Source organism: Pseudopipra pipra, chromosome 2, assembly GCF_036250125.1.
Source record: "Pseudopipra pipra isolate bDixPip1 chromosome 2, bDixPip1.hap1, whole genome shotgun sequence".
NCBI classification, from domain to species: domain Eukaryota; kingdom Metazoa; phylum Chordata; class Aves; order Passeriformes; family Pipridae; genus Pseudopipra; species Pseudopipra pipra.
The window spans coordinates 64,468,662-64,495,610 of record NC_087550.1 but is presented as its reverse complement, the minus strand read 5'-3'; the positions used below and the strand labels follow the sequence as shown (position 1 = coordinate 64,495,610).

The window sequence follows — 26,949 nt, the reverse complement described above, 5'->3', positions numbered from 1 at the left end:
ATGAGGAACAGAGGATGTAGTATGAAAGTGAAAAAATTAGCAAAGCAGCATTGTAGATACTGGAAAATGTTCCAGTGATGGTGGGAGGCAAGGGTTTGGTGAGCAGATATTGTGCCAACACTTCCAAACTAAAAGTCCCTCACAGAGTTGGTGGAACACGGCTCTGGGTACCAACTAGTCTCTTGCTCTGTCCTATGATTTTAAGTGCAAATAATGCTGAAATAGAAACCTGAAGAGCCAGGTGAATATTAAAGTACTTCATAGTCAGTCACAGGAAGTAAAGACAAAGTTCAGCTCCTTGGCCACCAATGAGTCTGCAGCATGCCAAGGATACCACAGACAGTTTGGCAACAGAGCACACTTTCCACATTATGTGTCTTGGGACTCATTCTTGCTGCCAGTTGCTAAGTAATGTTCAAATATGGTCAAAATCATCAGCATGTTCTGAATTTTTTATCTTTAGAAGGAGGATGTTACAGCACTGTGAGGTGGTCCAATGGCTCGAGGAGAGGTGGGTGTCTAAGTAAAAAAGTCTGCAGTGCAGAAATGTGAAACAAACTCGATAACAGAAATACTCCAAACCAAAGAGCAAGACAAAAACATCAGCATAACTGCTTCAACAGTACAGGGATCATTTGCAGAACAATGCTTTGCCTCACACAGAAAGCAGGGTACACTTTCCCAGTTTCATCTACTTTCAGACTACTCCTCCTGGAATTATTACTCTTTATAACCAAAAATTAAGCTTTTCATTCAGGGATATGGTTAATTAAGCCCCTGAACAAGTCTGAAATATAAAATTATCCAGAGTGAAAAAAAGTTCTTTTCTCTTCTCTTAAAACATGGACTAAAATGATTGGCATTGGACACCTGGTTGTCTTTTCCCTGCAGACTCAAAGTTCCAGGCTGGTCAACATGACTGCTGAAGCATTGGTATACCCAGGCTTCATTTACTTTCCAACAGCTCCCTTCATCTCACAGAATCACAGAATGAATCAGGCTGGAAGGGACCACAGTGGGTCATCTGGTCCAACCTCACTGCTCAAGCAAGGTCATCCTAGAGCACGTCACAGGGTTGCGTCCAGGTAAGGGAAACTCCTCCAGTGAGGGAGACTCCACAACCTCTCTAGGAAATCAGTTCCACTGCACAGTCACCTGCACAGTAAAGAAGTTCTTTCTCATGTTCAGGTAGAACTTCTTGTGCATCAGTTTCTACCCACTGCCTCCTGCCTCCTACCTTTAATGAATCCATTCCTACCAGCCTGCATCTCTGAAGACAGAAGAAGCACAAAGCCATGCACACATTCCTCATAGCCATGGATTTGTCATTTCAGCATATTTTAGTGGGCCTTGAAAATGGTTTGTGCTGCAGCCCAGCCAGTCCACCCTCACCTCCCACAAGGGGAGAGTGCTGATGGTTTGGCTGTCAGGAGCTCAAACCCCATGCCCTGTAGATGTGTCTTTCACTCACACATGACCCTGCTGCAGCCAGCCACCACGCAAGCCAGCCACACAGCAGTCTGCCATACCTTTGCTAACCTAATGGTCTCCTTGCCCCAACTCCTCAGTCAAAGAGGTGGGTTTCACAGCAAACTTTTAGCAACAGGGTAACTGCAACAATCATAGAAGAGCCAGACAAAGCCATGTGGGCTCAGGAAAGTGTAAGAGCCAGTACACAGCTCTCTCAAAAGCAACCCACAAGAACAGAAAAAAAAAAACCTGTCAACCTGCAATAAAATGGCCAAAGGAGGACGCTCCCTCACCAAGCAGCTTCAACAAGGTCTGTGGGTAATGGGCAGTGTGCATGGTTACCTGTCAATCTGGGCTGAAACACTGTTATTACTGGGACGAGTGAGACAGCATTGGTTTGTTAATAAAAACACCAGAAGAATGTGACCAAGAAGAAAGGAGCCTTGAAAAAAGGCCTTTAAAAAAAAAAAAAAAGTTATCTCTTGTAAGTTATAGAAAAAGCAAGTTTTGAAAGCAATTTTTGCTGTCTTTCCCTCTGGGAGCTGTCTTTTTTATTTCCCTGTGGGTAGCTGAGTGACATGATGAGGATTAAGGCAGAGCAGATCCAAGTCATAATAGAAACCGCTGAGAAATAAGGCTGGTTCATCATTGTTTTAAGGTAAGTTCAAGGAGTTTCTCCTATGCTTTGATCAAAATAAACAGATTTTAACCTACTGTTAAATTAATGAAAATGTTTGCTTCCTTAAATGACAAAATGAACACACTTTTGGAAATGATTAGTGGCTCAAAGTCACAATACTGATTTAAAGGACATTGCTTACAGAAAGAAAGGTAGAATAATGAAAAGGAAAGGCAAACTATTACCTTTGTGAAGACAAAGTACAGATACTTTCAGTGGTAACTGTTGACAAACTCTTAATAGGTTTTTTTCATTGAGCTTAGTAACTGTAGATCCAAGTCATGTCCATGAAGAGTTAAGATACACACAAGGCTGAGGAAAGAAAGCTGACACAGGACAAATTATTTTCTTTGCAAAGGGAATTGGGGTTGTGCCTGTGCACCTGGAAAACAGTCAGGTGCATATCTGGATTTTGGTTACATGAGGAATAAACCTGGAGAATCCTACAGGAATCAGTGTCATTACCCCAGCAATAAACAGGTGTATAAGAGTATCATTTTAGCCGATAGGCGTACACAGACTCCAGTCTCTCCACCACTGTTTACTGCATCGAAAAGCATGTATTAAATAAGTAGCATAATAAGGAATACCTTTATTCTGGAGCAAACCCTGTCTTAGAGGAGGAGTTGAAAGCACTTTGGAATTTTAAGCAGCAAGAACTTCAGTAGGAGGTTCTCTCTGGCAAAAGCTGAAAAGGCTGAAGAAGACATTCACACAAAAATGCAGCAAATCCCAAAAATTTGGCAAGAACGGATCATGAAGCTGAACAGGGCTGTTTAAAGCAGTTGGCAACTCTATAATTTATTTCACCTGTCCTTTTCATCCTGCCAGGAAGAGTCTGCCATGCATGTGAGAACCAAGTCACATCACTGGGTGCCTGATATCACACCAGCTATCGTGAAGAGCAACAAAAAGTTCATTCCATTTAATTGCCAGGTGTCAAAGCAAAAACTTATTACAGTGTACAGAAGGCTTTCTGTGCAATCGATTAACCTGAAAAGACTTATCTTTGTGGCTGCTGTCTATACAGTCATACTTAAATAAAAGCAGATGGAGGAAGCACTGAATAATTATGACTGCAAGATAAATAAAATGCTGAGTAAGTAATGTCAGAAGTATAATTTTAGCATTTTACATGAATAAAGAGTAACACCGTCTCCTGTGATATGTTTTCACACTGAAGTAGCTCAGAAAATTAAAACAGTCAAGAAAACAATTAAGTAAAATATTAAACAAAAAATATTAAAGATATGTGACACACATATAATGGGAAACAGGTACAGAGTCATTTTGACTCACTCTTCCCACATGCAAATGCAAATTCTTTCTGTGTCCTCTGCTAACTACATGTACCAATTAATCTTGCAATTGCATTATCACAAAACCCTGTTGTTTGGCACTTTTTCTTATTTCACAGCACATAAAGGAGCTGCCCCAGTTCTTTACAGCCACAACTCCATAGAGATCCAATTACTGGGACACGCCAGAGGGTTACTTTAGCTGTGCTAGATCTTGCCTGGCAGGCTTAGCTATACAGGATTGCCTGCAGGTTTTGCAGTGAGATGTATCAATGCCTTGGTTCTTCTTCAGGCATCAGATGAAGACCCCAAGTCACTGAGCTGCTCAGTGCTGCTACAAATGGTAAATTTTCCATCCTCCAAGTACTGTGGTTCCCCACACAGGTACCCCAGGTGCAGACACTTTGGCAATCAGTCATGCTGCCATGCTCCTCACAAAAGAAACTCCTGCATGGCGCAGGGGCTGCCAGCCTGGCTGTGGGCACCTGTTTCTGTTTGCACTCACAGCGAGACATGGGGGCATGTATCAATGAGATTGTTCAACCTCAGCTGAGGTACCCAGCTGAGCAACCCTTCTTAAATCAGAAGACAGAAAAGAAAGAAAAACTTCTCAGATTCCTGCAGCTTGAAGGTTAAAATGCATGAATACAGTGTGTATGTGGGGAGCTTTTTTGCAATGTTTTGTAGTTATGTTCCCCTAACACGGTTATATCCAAGGAGTAGTTAAGAACATGAGGGTTTGAAGTATGTGCAGTGCCAACCTAAAAAGCATGTCAGTCCACCATCGATGTTACGTATTTCCTTCCTTGTAAATATGATGTTGTATAGCCTCCTGCAAAGTACTGTTTGTTCAGTGCCATGCAGAGCTACTAATTGCTCATGTGAAAGATCCAGTTAGAAAGTGGGACAAAACAAATTAACAACTTTTGAAAGACTGTGTAATCCATATTTCCTTAATCTTATAAATAGGTATTTGCATAACAGAATAAAAGTGCAGGTATCATGTATTTTACAGATACAAAAGATCTAAGATCTTATCCATGCAATGGCTCTATGAGATCTTTGATCCAAAATCTCCTTTCTGATCTATGCAGCAGATCCATTCCTTGCTTGTTTGTTTGCTTTTCTGGCCATAAGTATACAGGACTATTGCTCTTTGTACATAAGGAAGACAAAACATCCTTAACAAAACTCACACATAACAAAACAGCTCTAACCCAAAATTATATCAATGGAAAATTTTATATTTTCTAAAATGGTCTTTCAGTGGGTTTCAGCCTGTGACTCAAGACCATAGGCCCTTGTCTCATCATGCACAAAAGGCAACTAAGCACAGCAAGCTTAGCCATGCTTTATGGCAATCTAGGGAGTCAACCAGCCAGGAAGGGTTGAAAACCAGTCATCTAAACATGCATATATAATCTTTGTACATAAAAGAAGCTATGACCTCTTTTGAACCATGGGATACTATTCATTATTGCAAGAAAAGCTTCACAAAGAAACGAAAATTAGCTGTGTCTTTCAGTTAGGACACGCCTTCTGCACAGCTAGACTACAAAAAGCATTTAATTATGGCAGCAAGGAGCTCAACAGGGTAAATTGCCTTGAGAAACTGTGTGTGTTAGCTTGCGACCAACACCTTGTCACCCAACAGCTCAGGCTGCAGACAGTACACATTTCTATCTTCCTCGAAAATGCCAGGCAGATAATCCTGCAGTAATCCTTAGCATAAGGAAGAGCCACATAACATCTGGTTCAGTGGCTACTCCTGAACCCAAGACTTGGAAGGCCTCTCTTCAACACTTCTTTAAATATAAGTCTTACATGCAACCTTCAATAAATTTCTAGCCTCCTGTATGTAAAAGTGAAAAATATTCCTTGCATGTGTGCTAAGAGGCACTGTGAAGATAAAGATTTTCTATAAAGATACTTTTATAACTTAGAATATTGAATTCTGTCAATCAATTTTGCCAAAGATGACATCAAACTGTGTACTCAAATGGAAGGAAAAAAAAATGATGCAGTTTTAAGCTCCCTCAAATCTTTCCTACTTTGCCATCCTGTTTTGCCCTCCTTATCCATCTCAGAGACTGATTAGCTTCATTAAAGATGCATCTGTCTTCTCAGTTTTACTTGTGAGTACTTGAAGACAGGCTGCAATGAAAAATCTGGTTGTAACTTGTGAATTCACATTTAAACTTGTTGAGACCATAGGCCTGCGTCAATATTTGCTTTCCATTCTCATTTATGCACTGTTCAAGATCACTGATAACCACGCCACCTCTCCCTTTGGTTTACAGCACTACCACTCTATTGTCAAAGTGGACTTATATTCCCAGTCTGAAAGCTGCACTTCTCACCATTTGTTTGCAAGACAGAAGACACTTCACTGTCCTTGTATCTTTGGAGGTTAAGAAGAAAAATCTCTGATATTTTAAAGAGAATCTAAGTAGTCTGGACTTAAATAAGAACAACCACTACCATAATGACTAAGGAATGCTTGCTGGATACAACATAAAGTACTTCAAAGAGTGTCCTGGGAGGAAAGAGGAAAAATGTGAAGAGGAATCAAAGAGATTTCATGAGAAAGACATGAGTGGTTTCCAGATGTAAGATGAAACCCGGATCACTGCGTCAGTAGATCAGTACATACATCACTGTGTACTGAATTCAGAGTTGAAAGGAAGTAGTGGAGGTTGTTATACTCTTGCCAAAGTCTAAATTAGGACAATTTTCACAATGAGTAAGCAGAAAAATATAAAAAGTTTTTTTGGGGGGAAGGAGGCACTAATACGGTCCAACCTCTCTTTCACCCCAAAGTTCATTCCCTTCTAGGTCTTCTCTAGGTACTTTGGCTTTAGTGTTTGGAGTGGCAGCTGTTTCTATGTAGTTCTTCTTTCTTATTTACTTTTGCCGTGTTCACTGGATGGTTTCTTCAAGAACAAAAGTATGGCAAAAGACTTGCAGCTTCAAAACTAATTAAACAAATAGCTTATGCTTCCTCTCCACCTAAAAATGACAGCCAGCTCCACTACAGATAGAAGGGCTAAACTGCCCTTCTGTTGTGAAACAGAAAGACCCATCTACGGACACACACAGTCCATCATATCTTTCTACATATACTAGCTGTTATTAAAACAAAACTACTGCTAATCTCTCGTTTAGGTTCTATTTTACAGAACAACTAAAAAGCATGATTTCTTAAAAGGCACACTGTTTGATCTGATGCTTTTCAAACTGGATCCTAACAGCTTTCATTGAGGCTGAAGTAACGTCTTTGGAAAGATTATCGCTGACCTATTTAAAACAAAGATGAACAAAACTAACAAAAAAAATTCATTTTGCTTTCTTATTTTTATTACAAAGACAGACAGCCATACAGCCTAAAATCACAAACAGGTATAAATTTTGATCATTCTCATGAGGGCCACTGAAATGAAAGCATTTGCTTGCTGAGCTTCATTGACTGAAAAACAACTTGACTGGGAGCATTTAAAAATGCTGCTTATCTGAACTATTTCAAGAGATTAGTTTACATATTTAATATGTTAATGTTCCACAGGTAAGAAGATTTGCAGTGACTTATTACAGGACATATAACTTGGCAGAGGCCTGAGTCATTTAAGCTGGTACCTTAGTCTGTAAATGCCAGCTACACTATTAGACACCACCTCAGTCTGCCCGTGGCAGTAAGCCAGTTTTACAGATTCTCTTCCAAAATCCAGGTTACACTCTGTCTTTCAGCAGGATATTTCTCAGTGGTTTATATTTTCACTGTCACTAGCGTGTCAGTAAGACTGCATATCTTTTGAGCTCTGATTAATTTTGCCTTGACACTATCAAAATGCCAAGTATAGCTTTAACTCAGGTTCAGAAATCTTAATCAGTTTTGAAATATCCATAGATTGCATATATATATCAAGGCCTATAAATACTCAGAGACGTCTATCAGGATTCCACATGCCATTAGCAGTCTTGTTTCTCTATAGCTGAAGGCCCACAAAGTCAGGTGTTCATCAGCACTGATAATGAAATATATCATCCTGAAACAAGAGGTGGTCTTATTTTAAAGCCTTCTATGATACAAAACACAAAGATATAACTCTTCTAAGATTTGTATTGACTTGCATTCTCAAATGGTATTTCGACTATTTATTATTTCAGAACTGCCACTGGCCACACTGGTAAAAGAATGCTGTCAAAATACTGATGTCCAAAAAGATCACAGAATTACAGAATATTCTGAGTTCGAAGAGACCCACAAGAATCACCAAGTCCAGCTGTTTAGCATAGGTTTTACCAGTCCCATCGCATGGGAAACCTCCAAGGAAGCAGGGTTCCTTGCGGAAAATCCCCAGAGCATTTTCTCCCATGAAGAGCTACACAGCACAAAGGTCTCTCTTATGAAGAAGGTGGGGAGCTGTCCACAACCTCCAGCTTTCCTGAGATGTTTAAGGAGAACCTGAGGTGTTTGAGGAGGCTCAAAACTGTGTGCATTTGGAAATACTTTGTCTACAAAGGCACTGTGGAGACCTTAGGGTGGAGAAAGCAAGATGTTCCATTAGTAAAACTAAAAGGACATGAACTAATACCTTCTAAAGGGCAATAAGGAAAAGTTTCATCAATCAGAAGTCTCACTCTACAGATGATTTATGGTCTCCCAAGCTTGGCTGCCCTTGTCTTGCAGTGAGGCACGGATCTGTCAGTCTCTGAGTTACCTCTGAATGTGGAGCTCACTTTTAAGAGCTTTTAAGTTTCACTTTGAATTATTTTTTAATTAGGTACTTTTTCAAATTTTACTGAGAAACCATAACACATTATTTTTGGATGTTCAGGTTTGGCAGACTGAAAAAAAAGGGCTAGCATTTCAGAAGGACTGTCACTCTGCAAAGAAAGGCCTCCTAGAGTGAACACCACTTACACTTGCGCAAAATCACTTACAGTTGTACAAATTTGCCCGGCATCTGTCTGGAGAAAATGTTGCTCTGCACTGGGGAGGAGGTAGCAGTGATGAGAACAAGAGATGCAAAGCCCGAGCTGGGACACTTGTGTTCCCTCACCACACCTACCACAGACTAAGTATCTGATACTAAAAGGAAAACAACCACATTTGCTCTCTGCATTCCTGCACTCATACACACACACACACTTTCCTAACAAATCAAGTTCCTGACCTCTTTTTGAAAAGAAAACTCACATAGACTTGTTAAGCAGTCTGTGTTGCAGGTTTGTCTCACATCCCTGAGTTGTTAATCCAGCAGCAGCCCACTAGCTCTGCTTTTAAAATGAAGCTGTGATTAGCCTGAAGGAAATAAAATTTGGCTCTTACAGCAAGCTCTTTAACTGCACTTTTGACGGTCTTCAGTGATACCATCAGAATAGAAAGGGAAGGAGCTCCTTTTTGCTGTCATCATACATGATGACACTTGCAAGCTGACCTGGCTTCCCATTTATTAGTTTTCTAGAGAGATTTGCAACAGTGTCTGAATCGTCTTCCCCCACATGCTCTGCCAAATTATTATGGTACAAGCACTTCACAAAAAAAACCCAACAAAAACAATTGCTTAAAATTACACTAGAGTCAAATGTTGATAAAAAGGTGTCACAGAGGGAATGAAAACTAACTGCTGTGAAACTTAATGAAAACCACTGTGTGCCAAGGGCACAGGCAGCCAAATTGAATTTTAAAAAGTGCCAAGCAGGGAAGCTTGTAATCAGACTAGCCACTATGTTAGATGAGATAAGCAGAATGACTTTTCTCTATCACTAGATCATAACAGACTGCAATTCTTATGCATGAGATGAAAAGTTACAGTATTTATCCTCCCAGCTTCCTGTGTTCTTAGCACCGGATCTCCAGCTTAGTGGCATGAAATGGAATTTGCCATTTCCAGCGTAAGGCTTGTCCCAGCCCTCACAGGGCTCTTTCCTGACACAGTTTTTATTGCAAATTGTTATGGAAAAGAGGAACAAGCTAAACAGAGTTGTGAATGGCTCAGCATAAACTGTGTTCATCTTTGTTGTCCCCTTCCATAGCCTGGGGAATGACCTTAAGTCAATAGAGAACAGGAAACAGGAGATAAACCCAACATAGGAAAGGCCCAGTGCTCACACAGAGAACAGTTGCCAAAGCATCATTCCATTGCAGCCTGTTAAGGACTCATTTTACTCTTTAATTATTATAACGGCATTATTTTGAAACTGTGTTAAGAAAAGCCTGCTCTCACAAACAGAACTGCATGCGTTCATTTTGGGAGTGATCCCTCTAACTGTGGTTGTAGACACAGGACAAAAAAGCTGTGCATCCCATCTTTGTTGAAAATTGCTTCAGGTACATTCATTACTTCAGCTGGGGAGTTATCAGTAGTTTGGGAGACAGATGGGAAGGGCACATTGGTATTTGTCTTGGCTCCAGGCCACACAAAGAGGCTCAAGGTCTGCACCTTTGCCTCACTGATGAGTTTCAACATCACAATCTGCTTGAGCTTGTAGCCGGGCCCAAACAGCCAAATTCTGCTTTTAATGGTCTGCTAGTGACCCTGGAAAACTTTCCAGAGAGAAAGTTTCTAGTTAGAGAGGAGCTTTCCAGTACTGAACAAAGCTCTCCAAACAGCCATTGTGTTTCTTGTAAAAGGACTTCTCACAAAAATGTCCTGACTTTTATCACTGACCTCTTGATTTTTCAGAATGTGCCTGTAATGGTTTGGGGGCTTGTCTTGGCTGTAGAGAGCTTTAGTCCAGTATTTAGTGCCATTCATCACGTTTTTATTGCTGTGCCAGAAAAAGGACTTGAAAACTGTCAGAATTCCTTGAAATCTAAAACACACTACAGCACAGAAGCCTTATGTTTCATATTTCCCTGTGTGTAACCCATACAACATTTGAAAGATCCTCTGCAAGTCAGCAGTAGCAAAGAATACATCGATCTGAAGGTATGGGAAATGGAAATTTACAAGGAGGTGAAACTGCTCTCCTCCCACAGCCCTCTCCTCTGCCTGCTTCCTTCTGCACACATCACCCTGTCTCTGACTGCTCCCTCTGCTCATATCTTCCTGAGCATGCAGTTGAAGCAAAAGAGCTTTTGGAGCAATACAGGTTATCTGAAGAGGAAACTTTACCCCTAAAGTAATACATTTGTCATTAGTTACTAAGCCATCCTTTAGAGGTCTCCTTTTACTTACTTCTCTACAGGGCGCACAAGAAATTAGTCAGCATCAGTTCTTATCATATTGAAAACGCAATAAACTCAAAGCTGCCTCAATTTCCCAGTCTGACTCTGTTTCAGTTAGGACTTCTTTGGAGCAGCAATTGCCTCTGTCTTTCTTCCCATCATGATGGGTTTCTAGAATTTCCTACATTATAACAACAACGACCATAACAGAAGTAACACTGTTCACCTGAGGATGTTCGTACTAATTTACCAGACAGATGTACTAATCTCCAAATTAAAGCCATTTAAAGCTCCTAATCACATAACAGCATCTGGGCTGAGTCAGAACAAAGTCTGAAACAAGGAAATTTCCTCTCACACACATACACTCACAAAGGTCCCTCAAATCACTCTACCCTGAATAAGTTCCCAAAACTAAACACTTTTTAGTATGTCCTGGTAACCCCTCCCAGTAACTAGAATTCAGCTATAGTGTGCCTGACCTGAATGGCTTGTGATGCTCTGAATGTTAAGTTCATTCCCAAGTTAAAAAAAAAAAAAAGGATAATAAATATGTATTCATAAATAGGCTTGCAGTTAGCTGCAGACTTGGACAAAAGCCTGAACTTATGAAGAAGTGAGGCAGTGCACTCCTCAGAAGTTGTAAGGCTCTTTCTTATACACCACTATGTTAGCAGGTTTCATATCCTCTCACAGCTTTTGTTGTTCTAGATTGACCATTCATGGTTTTATGTCAAATCCTTTCTCCTCAATGCAAGGGACTCTATATCCCTTTGCATTTACTAGAAAACTATTCTTCTCAAATTAACAATACCTCTTTACATTACAAAGGCATCTTTATTGGGAAACAATGCAAGACAACCGAACCAGCGATTGCAAAAGAAAGGGTCAAATCTTTACCTTCCTATAGAAATTATATAGTGCTTATCAGAATCCTTCATTTTCTGCTTATTCTCTCTGGAGCTCTTTGGATTCTGCTACAAGATAAAATAACAATGATTTCCAATAGGTAATTGTTTAGTCTTTCTTTCATTATCATTTTCTGTATATTCCTATAAACTACTGCTAAGCTTACATAAAAGTCTGTTAGCCCAGTAAGGAATTGTACCTGCAAATCAATCCAAAGTGGTCAGTCCTAGTGAAAAATTGGGGTTTATCAGGCTTATGCAGGCAAACATGGACCTGGCTCATGGTACAGCAATCCTCTCAAGAGTTTTGTTCTAAGGTGCTACTCCTGATGCAATTCATATCCCATACCTGGGAAATTAGGTAGAATCTGGCAATTCATGAAGGTCTCTGCACTGCTACACAGCAACAACTTCCTCCAAATCCATCTAGACACAATGAGTAGCAATAGCACTAAGCTCCAGATCCTGTCTTCCCCCGAATTCCACAGAGGAATACTGCTGCTAATTTCAACAGGTGAGGCTCTAAGGAAAAGCCAGTCTGCAGGGAAAAAAAAGTCTGCCCCTGTTCTCAGATACACCTGTGACATCAGGGGACTGACAGTGGAACAAACAACGTAAATGAGATCTAATCATGCCTGGTGAATCAGCCTTAGCAGCAGCATTGTCAGGGTGCATTGACCATGCCCAATTTTTCATGCCTGAGATGATACAGGAAAGCTACTAGAAGGGATCTGTCAAACACAATATTGCCTCTCTGACCTATGATGTCTTGTGGTGACAGAATCACCCCAAAAGCAAGGAGAGGATGTCCTTTCTTGGTACTCAGACCTCCATATGGTCTGAATGCCACTTAGGAGCTCACGCTTATGCAACATAAAAAGCTTAACATTAGTGAAGTCAAGAAAGGTATGCCACAGAGCCAAAGGAAATCCTGAAGCAGGAAGCCAGCCAACGTGATGGCCACCACAAGGCAAGCAGCTGTGGTTGGAGTTTTGGTTGTACAAATAATTCCTGTGTTTGTTAATTACACCACTCTCCTTCCCAATGCTCACTGCATGGAAACAATACGTTGGTCACTCTCAAGTTCTATAGCTGACTTCACTGAATTCATGAAGGGCTTTGAAAACTCACTTATTGTACTTCGTAAAGCCAAAGTAAAAATCCTTAAAAGGTAAAAATGTGTATTGGAGAAGTAAAAGGATATGATCAAGGAAAGGAAAATGTAGCTTGAACACTGTGAAAAAAAATCCATGTGCAATGCATAGTAAGCCGAATTTCCTAAGAGAAATGAGAAAAAAATCTCAACCCAACAAATTACATCAACATTTAACACCGGACTGGACAAAATCCTGGAAAATACACCACTGGGAACAATTTTGTCCTGTCCGTAAGGCATATGATTTCACCTGCATTGGAAAATACTGAAACATTTTGATGCCTAAATGAAGTTCCCAGAGATATTCAAATATCTCATGGAGCTCAGGAAGCAAAACAAGGCAGATCTTTCAATGCAGAAACAAAATTGCTAACTCCAACCCAGATTCTGCTCTAATCAAAACAAATGTAGAGGATCTGAAGTGAAGTAACTCTGAATTTACTCTGACTCAACATAAGCGAAATAGATTATTTGCTCCCCTGCTTCACGTTTTCTTAAGTTTCATTACGTTATGCAAGCAAAGCCTTTTGAAATGAAAAGCCCCACAGAAGTGCTGAGCATCATTGTTTCTTTCTAATAAAAGAAGGGATAAGGGAAAAAAGTAAGAAAACTGAACTTCATTCTACAGATAAATAAAACAGCACTCCAGGACTTCTTAGATCAAAAATCCTGTCCTTAATGCAAAATTCTGCTTAAACGCAACACAGCTGCAGCAATATTCAAAACAACCCTTTTATATTCAACATCAATAGGACAACAAGACAAGTAAAAAGATTCTTCTCAATATTTTAGCAGTATCATCTTTTTTTATTCGAATACAGCACCATTTCCATTTTAAATGTACTTCCAAAGCACCTAAAATCTTACTTGCAGAATTTGCTCCAGGCTGAAACTCTGCATGGGGATTTTTTTTCCTCTGTATTTAGTCAAAATTTATATTAGAATTAAATATAATTAAAAAAAGAATATGTATTTCAAAACACAATTCAGTATAAACAAGTTAATTCACTGGGGTAGCTCTTACAGAAGAAAGTCATCCTCAGAACCACACCCACTTGAGACTAAAGTCACAATAATCCTATCTCTAGAATAGAAATACTGATGTAATTTTTACTAAGTGTCATTGACTTCAAAGGACATACAAAAATTTGCAGGCCTTAAGAATCCTGATGCTTTTTTTAGGAAGATTTTGAAACACCAGAAGAGTTAAGATATCTGAAATGGCTGGAAATAGAAACTAAAAAACAAAGACAGCTAAGTATGAAGGCTACTCTCCACATTAATTGTCTTCTTCAAGTTATATCTCCTCTGTTCCAGCAGCATTACAACTCCCTGCTTGCTCTGCACCACTTGTGACCTCACTGGAAGGGATGGCCTCCTCAGAGCTTCTGATTCAGTACTTTAGGATCAGTAACACTTAATGCTGATTCTTCCTTGCTAACCTGTTTCGTCATAATGGTTGGTGTTAGCTTAAATAGCAAACTTTGCTAACCAGGTCTCCTTCAGCAGGACTCTTTAAGGAAAATCTCACAAACAGCTATGCTGTTAGATCTGTCAGGGCAGCAGTCTTTAGCAAGGCTGCAATGGGAACTTCTTTGAGCAAGGTGAAGACAACCATGGGAAACAGGATCCTCTCTTAAGAATATACAGAATGTAAGTCTGCACCTTTTCTTTACTTTTTTCAGCTTGGATTCCCTACCAGTCAGACTTGGTGGCCCATGCATCAAGTAACACAGGCTACATCTAATTAAGAGAGTAGGAATCTAAGTAATGTCCTTTATAAACTAAGAGCAACATCAGTTAGGTTTCAGTCCTGATTTTGTCTTATATTTTAACTTCTATCTGAATACAGAAGCAGAAACTGAGCATAGGCCCAAGCAGTCACAGGAAGTAGTTTAACAAGTCAAAGTCAAGCTGAAAAGGGACAAAGCTGCAAAACTATACACTGCATTTAAATATTCTGGTGGATGCCTATAGGAAATTGGAAAGAGAACTAGTGTGAAACACTGGTGTGAAAGCAGCTTCTATACAAGTTCTTCTGGTAAAGAAACCACAACAAAGCACAACTTAAGTGGATTAAAAGCAACCTAAATGCAACTTAAAAAAAAAAAATCCTTGAGAAAATATAATTTTTGCAATGATATATTCCTACTGCTACATTTTTAATATTTGCATTAATGATCTCGAAGAAAAGCAATCGGAGCAATTCACCACTGGAACAGCTTATGGAGATACTGCTTTTCTCAAACTTAAATTAACTTCAGACTAGAAGTTTTTTCTCAGAGATACACTCTGGTTCAAACCGAAATTATATGAAAGCTGTCCTATGACCTTTGCTACAGCAGACCTCAGACTAAATAGTCACAGTGTTCTCTGCTGACTTTTATTTCTGAATCAATGAGCCTATGACATGACATGCAATCACTCACTAGCAACATTTAACAGTGCCGTTTGCTCTTCTGTTACCTCAGTGAGGCTTCTGTTCCTTTCATATGCCTCCCTTGCAATGTCTTTATATGTGTACACATAAGCTGGACTACTGCCTATCCTTCAGCTTGTCTTTGTCTAGGATGAGGATTGCCCTGTCACATGTCTACAGGAGCATAGCAAAGTCACTGAAGTTTTGCATCCAGTGGCGGGAAGATGTGACAAAACAGCCCTGCATGGCTAACTTGCAGATGAAGAAGAGGGCTGGGTGTTGGACAGAAGCAGATGCCCCTCCTTTGCCTCTCCCCAAAAGTTAGCCTTTCAAAAACTATTTTTAGGCTAAAGAGGATTAAAGAACTAAAAAACTGGGTTTGCATTTTTTTAACATCTGGCTTTTTTCAGGTACAAATTGGAGGAAGAGCTGGGAAGAATATGTACAGGTGGGACAAAAGGATGAAATTGCTTGGGAGAACTACAAAGAGTCTGGGGTAGCTGTTTTCTTCCTGGAAGTCTCTTGACCATCTCAGATCTTCCCTGTTCCCAGTAAGGCTCTACTCAGTTACATTTTCTCCCTACAGACAGAAAATTATGCTGATCTTAGTCTTCCAGGCAGAAAGCAGAAAGCCACACTTCAGCTGTCAGACAAAATAATGGTTACTGGTCAGTGCCTCCAGCTGCACAAAAACCTTTCCCAGGAGCTTCTAGTTCCTGTAGTCAACTGCAACTACTCTCACCAAAGGCCCTAATGATTTTTCTTAGCTGCTCTCAGAAGCAAGACTTTGTTCCCCTTGATGATGGACTGTCTTTGACTGCCAGCCACATTTCTTGAAACACAACTTAGGTTCAGTGATGCCATCTCTCCCAAGAGCCTCCTCTTACTTCTCTAACTGTTTCTCCAAGCAAATCCCTTGAGGCATAGCTTCTCTACATGAACCCACAATGCTATGACCTAATGGTCTTTCATTCTTTGTCCCCTACATTTTAGTATGATCTCATCTGCAAAGTCAGATTGAGCTATTAATATGCAAAGGAATTACAGATCTCCTTTGGATCTGTCTCTTTAAAATCTTCAGCCCAAAATCACAAAGGCTTTCTCTAAGATTTCATCACAGACAACAGAGAGCCATCACCCCACACTCAACATTCTCCTCATCTTATTTTTCTGCTCTCTGCATCCAGCAAACGCTTGTTCTGAGCACCCTATGGGTAGTGGAAACTATTATGGTCTCTATTGGCACAGAACACTTGGAGAAGGATTCTCCAGCAATTTCATGTATTGCTGAGAGCTTTTTCCATAAGGCCACATTTTTTTTTTTTCAGACACAAAATCAGATGCTGGTAGGATCTGTGTCCCCTTTTTCTCAAATAACCAAATGTTCCTTTCATCATGCCATATTTCAAAAGCTCTCCAGATTTTCCAACCAGCAATTCAAGGACCATAGTTTCAGGAGTTTCAGCACTCTCATTAGACACAAGGGAAACAAAACAGAGAAATGAGGAGAGGAAGAGTAGACACTGCTGAAAACTTCTCTCATTTACTGGAGGGAATAGCAAAACTCGTACTTTGCTAAAAGTGCAATCAATGAGTAGTAAAAATGACAATACAAACTACATGGCTACCCCATAATTAGGGAGAAGGTTCATTTCTCACATGACACTCAGAATCAGGGCCATAGTGTCAGGTTCAGAGAAGTGCCTACGCCAGCAGGTTGTGTCATGCTCTATTCCCTTGGATCTACACTTTGAGCTTGGTTTAGCTGTCCCATGCAGCCAAAGGGAGTTCTGAGCTAGTGAAGATTTTATTTCTGTATGCTGACCATTTTAATTAAAATCTTCACCTTGCCAGTGTAATGCTCTTTAAATGGACCATCCTTGCAATACTTGTGTCTTTTGATCCACTGTCTCCCATAAAATTGGCTAACCTTTAAGTTCATTATGTTCTTAAAATCATTGCTCTGCATTCAGAGTTTGAAACTATTCACCAAATGAGTATGTCATATCTGAGCTGCCTATCTGTAAATTTCTAGTTTCTCCATTTAAGTGGAATGGACTTGCCATGGCACAATGAAAGGAAGATCAATAATTACAGACTCCAATTTGCCATAGATTTGTTAAACTTCACTTCCTGCTGTCATGTTCTCAATACTTATGGTCAAAGATACATCCTCACAATCTGTTCTAGCTACATTAAATATTTTGGAAAAATATACAAAGGAAACCAGCTGGAAACACTGCATTTGCTGTTATCGGTGAAGACTGTATCCATCTACATGACTGTGCCCTCAAGAGGTTACAGACAGCATAACTTTCACCTCAGTTGTCAGCTCTTCGAAGCAATCCAACAGAGATGTCCTGAAAGCATGTTCTGAGACACCACAGCAGCAGTTTGCTGGCTGTGGACTGCAGACCACTGACAGCCACTGCAGAAAAGGCTGGCCTTGGGGGATTGGCTACTTCTTGTTGCCCACTACCAAATTGCCTCAGAAAAAGCTAAAAGCATTGTTTTTCATGTAAGCAATTGCTGTAATGGCTACAGAGCTGCCACATGATCATTTACATGGAAAGGAAGCAGTTCCCATAATTGCAAATGAGAGGAAAAGTCTATGATGCAATCCTTCTAGTAGGAACAGAAACTCAACATGTATCATCCCAGAGTCATCTTAAAATACATGTATGCTCTGTAGCCAGGATCATCTTGAAATAGCAAATGCAGACTAAGCATGTAAGATCAAGCAATATCCAAAGAGCCCTTCTGACTCTGCATGGATCCACAATTTCTTGCAGGTTCTGCCATTCAATTTTTATGAGAAGAGCAGATTTACGGTATAAGTACTCATGAATAATTCACTTCCATGAGCTGCCACATGCAAGTTGGGGAAATCCCAGCCATAAAACCTTGGCACTGTTTAGGTAGCACAAGGCACACTATTTTTTTACAGGTGTTATTCCACTGACCTACTTGGAGTTATTCCTCCTTCACACTGCTAGAAAAAAAGGATCAGTCTGTTTTCCTACCACCTCTGGTAAGCAAACCTCTCTGCCATCTCTTCATAGCAGTAAAAATGTTTCTAATGTTGCAGTAAGTTAGTTTTAGCAACCTTAGTGCTTTGGCTCACTAGCCTTCTGGCAGTCATCCTAGGAGAAGGACAACTCTAATTCCAAAACTGGGCAGATGGAGCTCATTTAGCCCTCTAAGGCCACCCATCTAAGAGAAGGATACCCTGATTAAACCTACGTCCTGAAGACCTCACTGCCACCATCCAAGCTCGCTCGGCCCTGGCAGATGAACCTTAGGATTAAAGTGTAGGTCCAGTTCTGCGCACGCTGCATCTCACCTAAAAAAATCCATTGCGCAGGCCTGAAGGTTATACCCACATTTGTAAAGCCCTGTAGCGACAGGGCAGGAACAAAACGGCAGGTGATAAGGTGCACTGGAAGCCGCAGACCCAACCCTGATCCATAACGCTGCTGCTTCCTCTGAGAACGCATCCAGGAAGAGAAAAGACAACGCAGAAAGAATCGTGTCTTGCCGATACCATCCAAAGAGTCTTTCTGCTGTGCCTTTTGCAACCAATCTTGTCTATCTCGCATTGGCCTTTTTAGCCACCAGCGCGCTTGTAGCAAATGTGGGTAGAGCCCTTCCCAAATCTTCGTTCGCGAAGCCTAGCCATGATGATGGAGTGCTTTGGCTCAACGTAGCTCCAGTGGTTTGTACATCTCACCCACTCTTGGGCCTCCCATAATACCCCGTTGTCCATTGGCTTACACCCTCCTCAAGTCCATGTTTTTAAAACGCATTGAGAAAATTACTTGGATCCTAAATTAAAAAAACACCACTAAAGCCATAAGCTAGCTACATGGAGCCTGTCTTTATGCTGGTTTCTAACTTCAAGAGAAACACAGTTTATGCCCAGTCATCCTTCATGACTGGAGCAGGAGCCACAGCACAGTATTGTTGCAGACAACTCAGATGAAAAGAAAGTGAAACCATCTAGCCACCTCCTTGTCCTAACACAGACGACAAATTAATAGCATCACTCAGCGGCTGCTTATTTCCACAGTTTTTTTCTTTACATAAAGATATGTGGGAGTTCTTTTCCCCAATTAAAAATAGTATTTGTGAGGGTTTTATTTTATTAGATCTCTAAGTGGAGGCCAATTAAAATGACAATCACTGTACCGCCACTGAGTGCACATTCAAAGTGCACATCATGGTATACAGCTAAACATACAACTGCAATACGGGGAACAAAGAGCTGGCATTCCCTGTTTGTAAGTAAGGTGAACAGCTCAGGGCTATCTTGATATAAAACAACATAATAATTATAGTGCCTAAATTAGACATCTGAGTGAATATAGTCATGTCACTTAAACAATTAACCTTTACTGATTTATAGCAGCTAAGGATCTGATGAAGGATGTAAGAACCTGACCTTCACCCTAATATGCCCCTTCAGTTTGTCCAAATTATTGGCTTTCACCACCCAGCCTCTACCTCATGTCCCCACAGTTAGGTTTTAAGCAGATTAAGAAATGATGGGTTCTCACTTTGGTCACTTCTTACACACTTTCAGCAGTGCTGGAAATGCGAGAACAACCTTCTAAGCCAGTAGAGGGGAAAATTAGACATGCTGTGTAACTAATTTCTGAACTGTAAGCAAACTTCTTGGCAATTTTCATTTCGTATCACAAACTCATATGTCTCTGAACTGTCACATACTGAGGACAAGCACTTCCAGGCAGGATGGGATGCTGCCTTGTCAGCTTGGATAAGCTCCAGGGGGTGGCCATGGTGTGTTCTGAAGGGATCTCTCACCTCCTGGCATAGAAGCCACCATCCTGTCTCAAAGAAGGGTGCACACCTTGAGCCCACACCACTCTCATGGGGTAACAGGGTTCCTCCCACAGGCCCCACCACTGGAGCTGCTGTGTTTGCTGGGGTGGCTGTAAGCCAACAGCTGTGAGCTCTCCTGCCAGCCCCGCTCCACAGGCACACAGGAGAGCACAGTCACAAGAAAGGGGCCAAACGCAAATTAAAACCAGATGAGCCGAGACAGCAGTTGGAAAGAGAGGATGGCTAAAGCCTGTGATGGCTCTAAGTGAAAATAGTCAGACCAAGTGGGCTTGCAGATTGTCACTGAACTGAAAATTTCCTCCACCCCCGGCTGCCTGGCTGGAACTGTATAATGGAGCAGACTTCAAGAAGCCGCAGCTCCCAACAGAGTTAACTCTCCAGCAGCTGCTGCACTTTCAAATTGTCAGCCAGATTAAACACAGGAATGCCGGGGGGTCACAAAGCTAAGGGAAGGCTGAAGTGACGGGGTCAGCTTGCTCTAAAGTGCAGAAACTACTCAAAAAGTTGGAGGCAGGGCTCCTGGCAGCCAGGAGGGAGTTACGCTGGCATCGCCTGGCTGGAGGCTTGGCACAGGGCCCTCTCCCTGCACCAGCTGTCCACACCAAACTGGACAAGTAGTGGAGTTTTTGTCTTGTGCTTCTTTAGAGCTGCAGACGCAGGATGTATCCAGATTGCCTTGCAGGGCAAGCTTCTCTTTGGAGGGGAGAGAGGTGAGGGTTCCACTGCAGCCCACTCCTCCAGGGCATGAGCTAGGGCACCTAGCTGGGACCAGACACGGCAAGATACCCAAATGTTCTGCCTCAGCACCCAAAGCTCAGGAAAACACTTTACCTTATGGGGGCAAGTTGCATGTGAGCAGTGGAGCACTTGCAGCAGGCAAAGCTGAGTGCCACTGAGCTGCATGTCACTGATGACAAGAGAGTGATGATTTACTGGGAAAACTGCCCTACAAAAACATGCTTGAAGATCCTGTTTATTGTCTCTTATTCTTCAAATCGTCCACAGTTATAAAGATACCATGCAATTACAAGCCAGAAAAAGGAGGGGAGATAATTCTCCCACACACTGCCTAGCCCATGGAGTCAACAAACCTATGACACCATCAGCGGGCAGCGTGGGTCAGCCAGCCCCTCCGAGGAGATGGTGGGTCACCTCCACCATGGATAAACAATTCATACTTCAAACATGGGCCACAAGCTTGTTGCCAGATACACACAGGTGCAGAAAGCAGAGGTGGAGGGAGCTTTGCCAGTAATGGGGGTAGGAAGGAGAAAGAGAGCTTGTTCCCACATAACACAGCCTCTCCTCTGCCAAACCACAGTACTCCATGGGGATCTGTAGCCCCCAGGCTTCTCCAGGTACCTCCATCCCAGCTAAGCTCTGCTGGAAACTACAGCCCACAAAACCACTGTGCTGGCCCACAGAAGTTGACTTGCCACACAACTCTCAAAGGTCACACAAGGACCAGATAGGGACTTGAGCACAAGAGAGTGACCACAGGCCACTGTATCATTGGGCCACATTCAGGCATCCAGATAATCAGCTCAGTCAGTCGAGAGAGCCAAGTGGTTTCCCTTGCCAGCAGAAAGTTTGACTCACCCCCTCCTCATCCCAAAGCACCGAGGGACTCTCCACACACACAAACTAGTAGCCTGGACACCCCTGTCCCCTCCCTGCATGCACACTTACCCCCCAGGAACTGGATGCCTCCTGCCACCCTGCCCACGGTTCTGGAGATCAGCTCAGAAACGCAGCAGCCCATGAGTGCTGTCAGGGCCACCAAGAGAAGCAGCCCGCAGCCCAGGCCCGTCACCACCGTGCAGATCCTCCACTCAGCACTCGGGATGGCCTGGAAGGAGGCATAGCGGCCACACTGCTCCACCATCACGGTCATCTGGCGGCTCTCGTCCCGCACCGGGTAGGAACACCTCCGGAAAGTGCCGAAGGAAACTGACTTCTCCAGCTGAGACCCTAAGAGCCAGTAGGGCATGAAGAAACCAACACAGGAGGCAGCGGCACAGAGGAAGGAGAGGAAGGCCCAGATGACACCGGCACAGGTGAGGCTTGAGGCCATCTTTGTATCTGCTCCAAGACCCCTCACGATGGAAAGACACAAAAGTAACTGTGTATTTTAGAGGATGTTTGTGGATAATCCAGAGTCTCTCAGCCTTGACAAATCCTCACACAGGGTGCAGCTCGGATCCTAACAACCGGGGGGATATTTCCTCCCATCATGAAGTCAAAGGTCCCTAATTAAATAGCAAAACACAAAAAAAAAAGGAGAAAAATACAAGTTCAGTAATACTGACATTAGGAAAAAATATTTGTTTGCTAGAGTGTTTTTCCTTCCTACGGGACTTTTGAATAAGACATGTCACTTTTCTGTCCCATCCTTGCAAGGAGACCCTACAATTATTCTCAGTGGTACCAGCTGCCATGGTCAGTGTGACAGTGGTGGTAGGCAGCCCAGCTGACACAGGCTGCTGTGCACATCCTCGAACACTCTGCAGCCACCTTCAGGGGCTCCCTGTACTTGCCTACTCACGTTTCCCCACTGTGCATCATGATTTTTCCAGTGCCGATAGAAAAAAAGATGAAGTCTTGTTTATCCTTGGCTAGCCAGAAATTCCTCCTGCAATGCCTGGAGAATGTACTTCACATATACATGTACATTCACATGTACATTCATGTGTACCTGGCCCCACAGCTTCAGTGCAAAACCACTCAGAGTGCCTAAGGTAGTTCCATATCAGACCCTTGTGACAGTGGTAAAACCCATTAACACACCTCAAAAGAAGTGTTACGAGACATTTTTTCCAGCACTCCAAGTTGTTTGGCATCCCTGTGCAAAAGGAGCCTTTTATCACTTGATGTCCAGAAGTGCCAGGAATCCAAACTTTGGGTGGGCTTCTGGTAAGTGAAGACATTGCCATATCCTTTGGATTCACCACTACACAACCTCAAGCAGCACATGATTAAAACACAGAGGTCTCTCTTAATATTACTGCTTGCATTCAGCCCACCTCTTCACCTCTTCCCAGCTCAAATCCCTCTGTACCCTTCTCAGACAACTCCCAGCCTCTAAGCTCAGGACCAGTGTGACCAAGTGCATTTGACTGTCATAGAAACCCACACGCTGTTACCAGATATCAGGGGTGTATTTCCTGTTAAATTCATGTTGGATCATTATTCCAACTGCATTTGTAAATTTATGATCATTTCTCACGGTTGCTGCCAAATTAATTCTGATAGCTATTTACAGGGGCTTCTTCTTCTAAGCATGATTAGACACTAATCAGTGAATCCAATTCATGAACAGGCAACAAAATGAATACGACTTCAGCACAAGAAGGGAACACAGATAAAGTCTGGAAGCAAAATTAACCATGTGCACCACATGAAAGTTTTATTTACTTTTAAAACACTAAGAAAGAGAAGTGTCCTCTATAATATTAAAAAGGCCTATACTGCCACTAAGGAAGAGTACACCTATCTACCCATCGCCCATCCACAGAAATACCTTTCAACCTGAAAAACGCCAAAGCCCTGGGGATAAAAACTTCGAAGAAAGGCATGGGGGGCCGCCATTCCTCCAGATGCATCATCTAGAGAAGGATCTGTCTGTGTCTTGGCGTGGCACCAAAAGTCTAAGCCAAAGTGCACTTAGGGGAGATCATTCCCTGAATCGGGGGAAGAGGTACTGCTGAAAATAGGGGACAACATGGTAGGACCCCCGCCGGCTCCAGCGAGGCAGCAGCTTTGCCTCCCCGCAGCCTGCCAGCTCACAGCCCGGGAGCTCTCTCGGGAGGCGTACTTGCCCCTCCGGCCCCGAAACCCCGCTCCCCCCCCTCCGGGAGTAGGAGGGGGCGGCGGAGAGATACGGCTTCCCCCGAGGGAAGGCGGCGGTCTGGAACCAAAACTCGCCGGGGTGATGCCAGGGGAAGGCTGCTGGGCGAGAGGGCGCAGCAGGCTGTGGGGCGGGGGGGCCGGGGAGGGATGGGCTGAAGTGCAGGGGCTCCAGGAGGGGAAGGGGATGCGGGAGGGGAAGAGGCTGTGAGGACAGGGGGTCCAGGAGGAGCAGACTGTGAAGGAAAGGGGGTCCGAGAGAGAAAGGGGAATGCGGGCAGGGAAGGGCTGGAAAGGCAGAGGTGTCAGGAGTGTAGGGGATCCAGGGGACGAGGAGGACGGAGAGCCGGGAAACAGCGGGGCGGAAAGGGAGAGCGGTCCGGGGTGGCAGGGAGATATGGGAAGGACAGGGGCCCGGGAGGGGAAGAATGCGGGAAGACAAGAGGATGAGAGGGCTGGGGATCCGGGAAGGGAAGGGAGTCTGGAGGATCCGGTGCAACGGGTAAGAGATGCGGCCGAGCTAGGTGTAGGAGCGGGGAAGAGGAACCCGGGGGGTAGGGGGGGGGGGGGGAAATGGGGTCCGGGGATGCAGGGGATATGGCTGTGCAGGGTGGGAAGGGGTCGCGGAGGGGAAAGAGGTTCTGGCGGTACGGGGATTCGGAGTCCTGCAAGGGATGCAGCGTACAGTGAATGAGAGAGGGCAGGGGTTCGAGAAAGGAAGGGGGTGCAGGGAGTGCGGGAGGGCCGGAGTCTGGAAGGAGCAGGAGCGGCGAGGGGTCTGGGAGTGTCAGGATGGGGCCGGGCGCGGTGCGAAGGGAGCAGGGAGCGAAGGGCTACTTACGGACACGCCGGGCGTGGAGGCTGCCCGCCGCGGCTGCCGGGAGCACATGGGCGCGGGGCCGGCGGGTGGCGGCCGCCCCAAGCGACTCTCCCCGCGGTCCCGGCGCGGAGGCGACGCGGGAGCTCTGAGACGGGCGGGACCGGGACCGGGACCCTCCCCAGCCCGGTCTGTCCTTCCCTCCCTTCCTCCGCACGTTCCTCTCTCCCCCCGTTTGATTCCTCGGGAGGCAACGCACTCCGCCGCCTCTCCTCCCCCTTCCCCCGCCGCCGCCTCCCCGGGCGGGACCCGCCGCGGTCGGCGCAGTTGCGGGGCCGCGGACGGGGCCGGGGGCGAGGGGCCGAGCGGCGAACGGGAGGAGGGGGGCACCGCCCCGAGCCCTTACGGGGCGGGGCGGTGGTCCCGGCTCCGCGGGGTCGGAGCGGGGGTGGGTCCCAGCTTCCCTAGCCCGTCCGGGAGTGGGGCGAAGCGGTTTCAGCTCCCGGGGGCCGGAGCGGTGGGTCCCGGGTTCCCGAGGCCGGCCGGGAGCTCCACACCGCCTGCCGCGTTTGGCGTCAGAGTGCGGGGTGCGCGGGGCGATGGAGTCGGGGACGGAGGGGAGGAGAGGGCAAGAGAGGAGAGGAGGAAAAAGCCGGCGAAGAAGGAGTGTTAGAAAGAAAGGGGTAAGGCTTCAGTCCTTACATGGGAAAATATGGGCTAATATCCTGATGGTGTGCGTGTGATAAGAACTGTGTGTCTGTCTCTGCATGCGAGCTGCTGATCCAGCATTTTCATCGCAACAGTTCGGGAGTTGGTCTACAGCGAGAGTAAATGTGACCACAGTACCTACCAGCTCATCCCGGCTGCGTTAGGTCAAGCGAAGAGACAGGAGCTCCAGCCCTTTCCCAGAGTGTCTTAAGTGGGAAAGTTTTGCGGAGGAGTTGCCTCTGGGGAAAAGAGATATATCCTATTCTGGTTTTTCCTCTACGCACAGAAACTTGAATAAATTCTTCAGATATAAGACATTTTTATGCCAGGTTTAAATTATGTCAGCACCAGACATGCAAAATCTCTTTGTTAATGTTTCTTTTACAGTCCTGGAACATAGTGTGTGATTTAAATACCATTCATTAATATTATTAATGCTAAATGAAAGTGAGGTTTATTGTACTCAGTCCACATTTACACCATCTAATAGTAACAACAGCCACGTTCAGAATTTAATTACAAAGCTACTTTATTGGATTTTTAAAATAAGACTCCTATTTTTTTCCCCATAGTGTAAACTCTTAAAATCAGAACACTACTGAAAATGCATGATTTCTCAAGGGATAAGAAATTGATTGGAAAGTATCTAGCATGATTGACTCTTCCATCCTAATTTCAAGTATATCCTTTAAGGACATGGGCTTCAAATCCAAGAAGTGGGTTAAATATAGGCTGAGTGCTAGAATATATGCAGTAAAGTGCTTCACAAGGAAGACAATAAAGGCATAATCTCAAACCAGCCATACCCACAGCTCACACCTCTAGGCTATATTTACCTAGTATACATTTATATTAGCAAGTAATGTGGGTCAATCTGATCTGATCAGATAGTGTTGAGGACCTAAATGTTTATGCTTTTCCATAGTTTTTTCTTCAGGTTCCCTCCAGCCTGCACCTATGGACTGAAAGCCTCATGAGTGCTCAGAACTCATCTGATGCACTCCTGGCGCATGTCTGCTGCTGTAGTGCCATCTGAATCCGCTTTGTGTACTCATCACTGTTGGGTAAAAAAAAGAGTGGTAAGTGAGGATGCTCTGGAGATTCACTTCAAAAGCATGCCCTTGATCCACACCAAAACATGAATGTGGATGTGCCCAGGGGGTGTCTGACAGAAATGGAGCTGGTGTGACTTTCTCAAGTCTGAGAGCTGGAGCCTGCTCCACAGCATACCATTCTAGCATCCTCCCCTTAAATCACCTTTCTGTCTGGTGCTAAGCCTCCACCCCTAAGTGTGCACTAGCTCTCAGGTCTCCTCTTCTGCAAGGAGCTATGCACTTCTTGATGACTGTAGACACACTCTTCATTTACTACTCTCATGCCTTCACTTGATTAAATCAGGTGTTTTACCTCCTGCTATTCATTTTACCAACACCGAAATGACAGGGATACTAAGCTAATATTGTGTCATTTGAATTGTGCTTTTGGTATAAAGAAAGAGAAGAATTGAGTACTGTTATTAAATCCACAATTGTTTAAAGACCCGGTCTGTCCTTTTCCTAGCCAAAGGCCTGGGTTATAAAGGAACTGTGATAAATATGCCTAAATTAGGTGTGT

The 26,949-nt window shown here is 43.6% G+C and overlaps 1 protein-coding gene across 1 annotated transcript in view; it reads right to left on the bottom strand.

Moving 5' to 3' along the window:
- The window catches only part of LHFPL6 (LHFPL tetraspan subfamily member 6), a 139,244-nt gene extending 114,464 nt beyond the window's left edge, over window positions 1-24,780 (bottom strand). The window contains exons 1-2 of the mRNA XM_064645806.1: window positions 24,652-24,780; window positions 21,654-22,213 (exon numbers count right to left, since the gene is read on the bottom strand). Of these exons, the coding sequence (XP_064501876.1) occupies window positions 21,654-22,038 (385 nt within the window). The 5' untranslated portion in view covers window positions 22,039-22,213; window positions 24,652-24,780. The remainder of the gene's footprint in view (window positions 1-21,653; window positions 22,214-24,651) is intronic.
- Window positions 24,781-26,949: the final 2,169 nt, after the last annotated feature.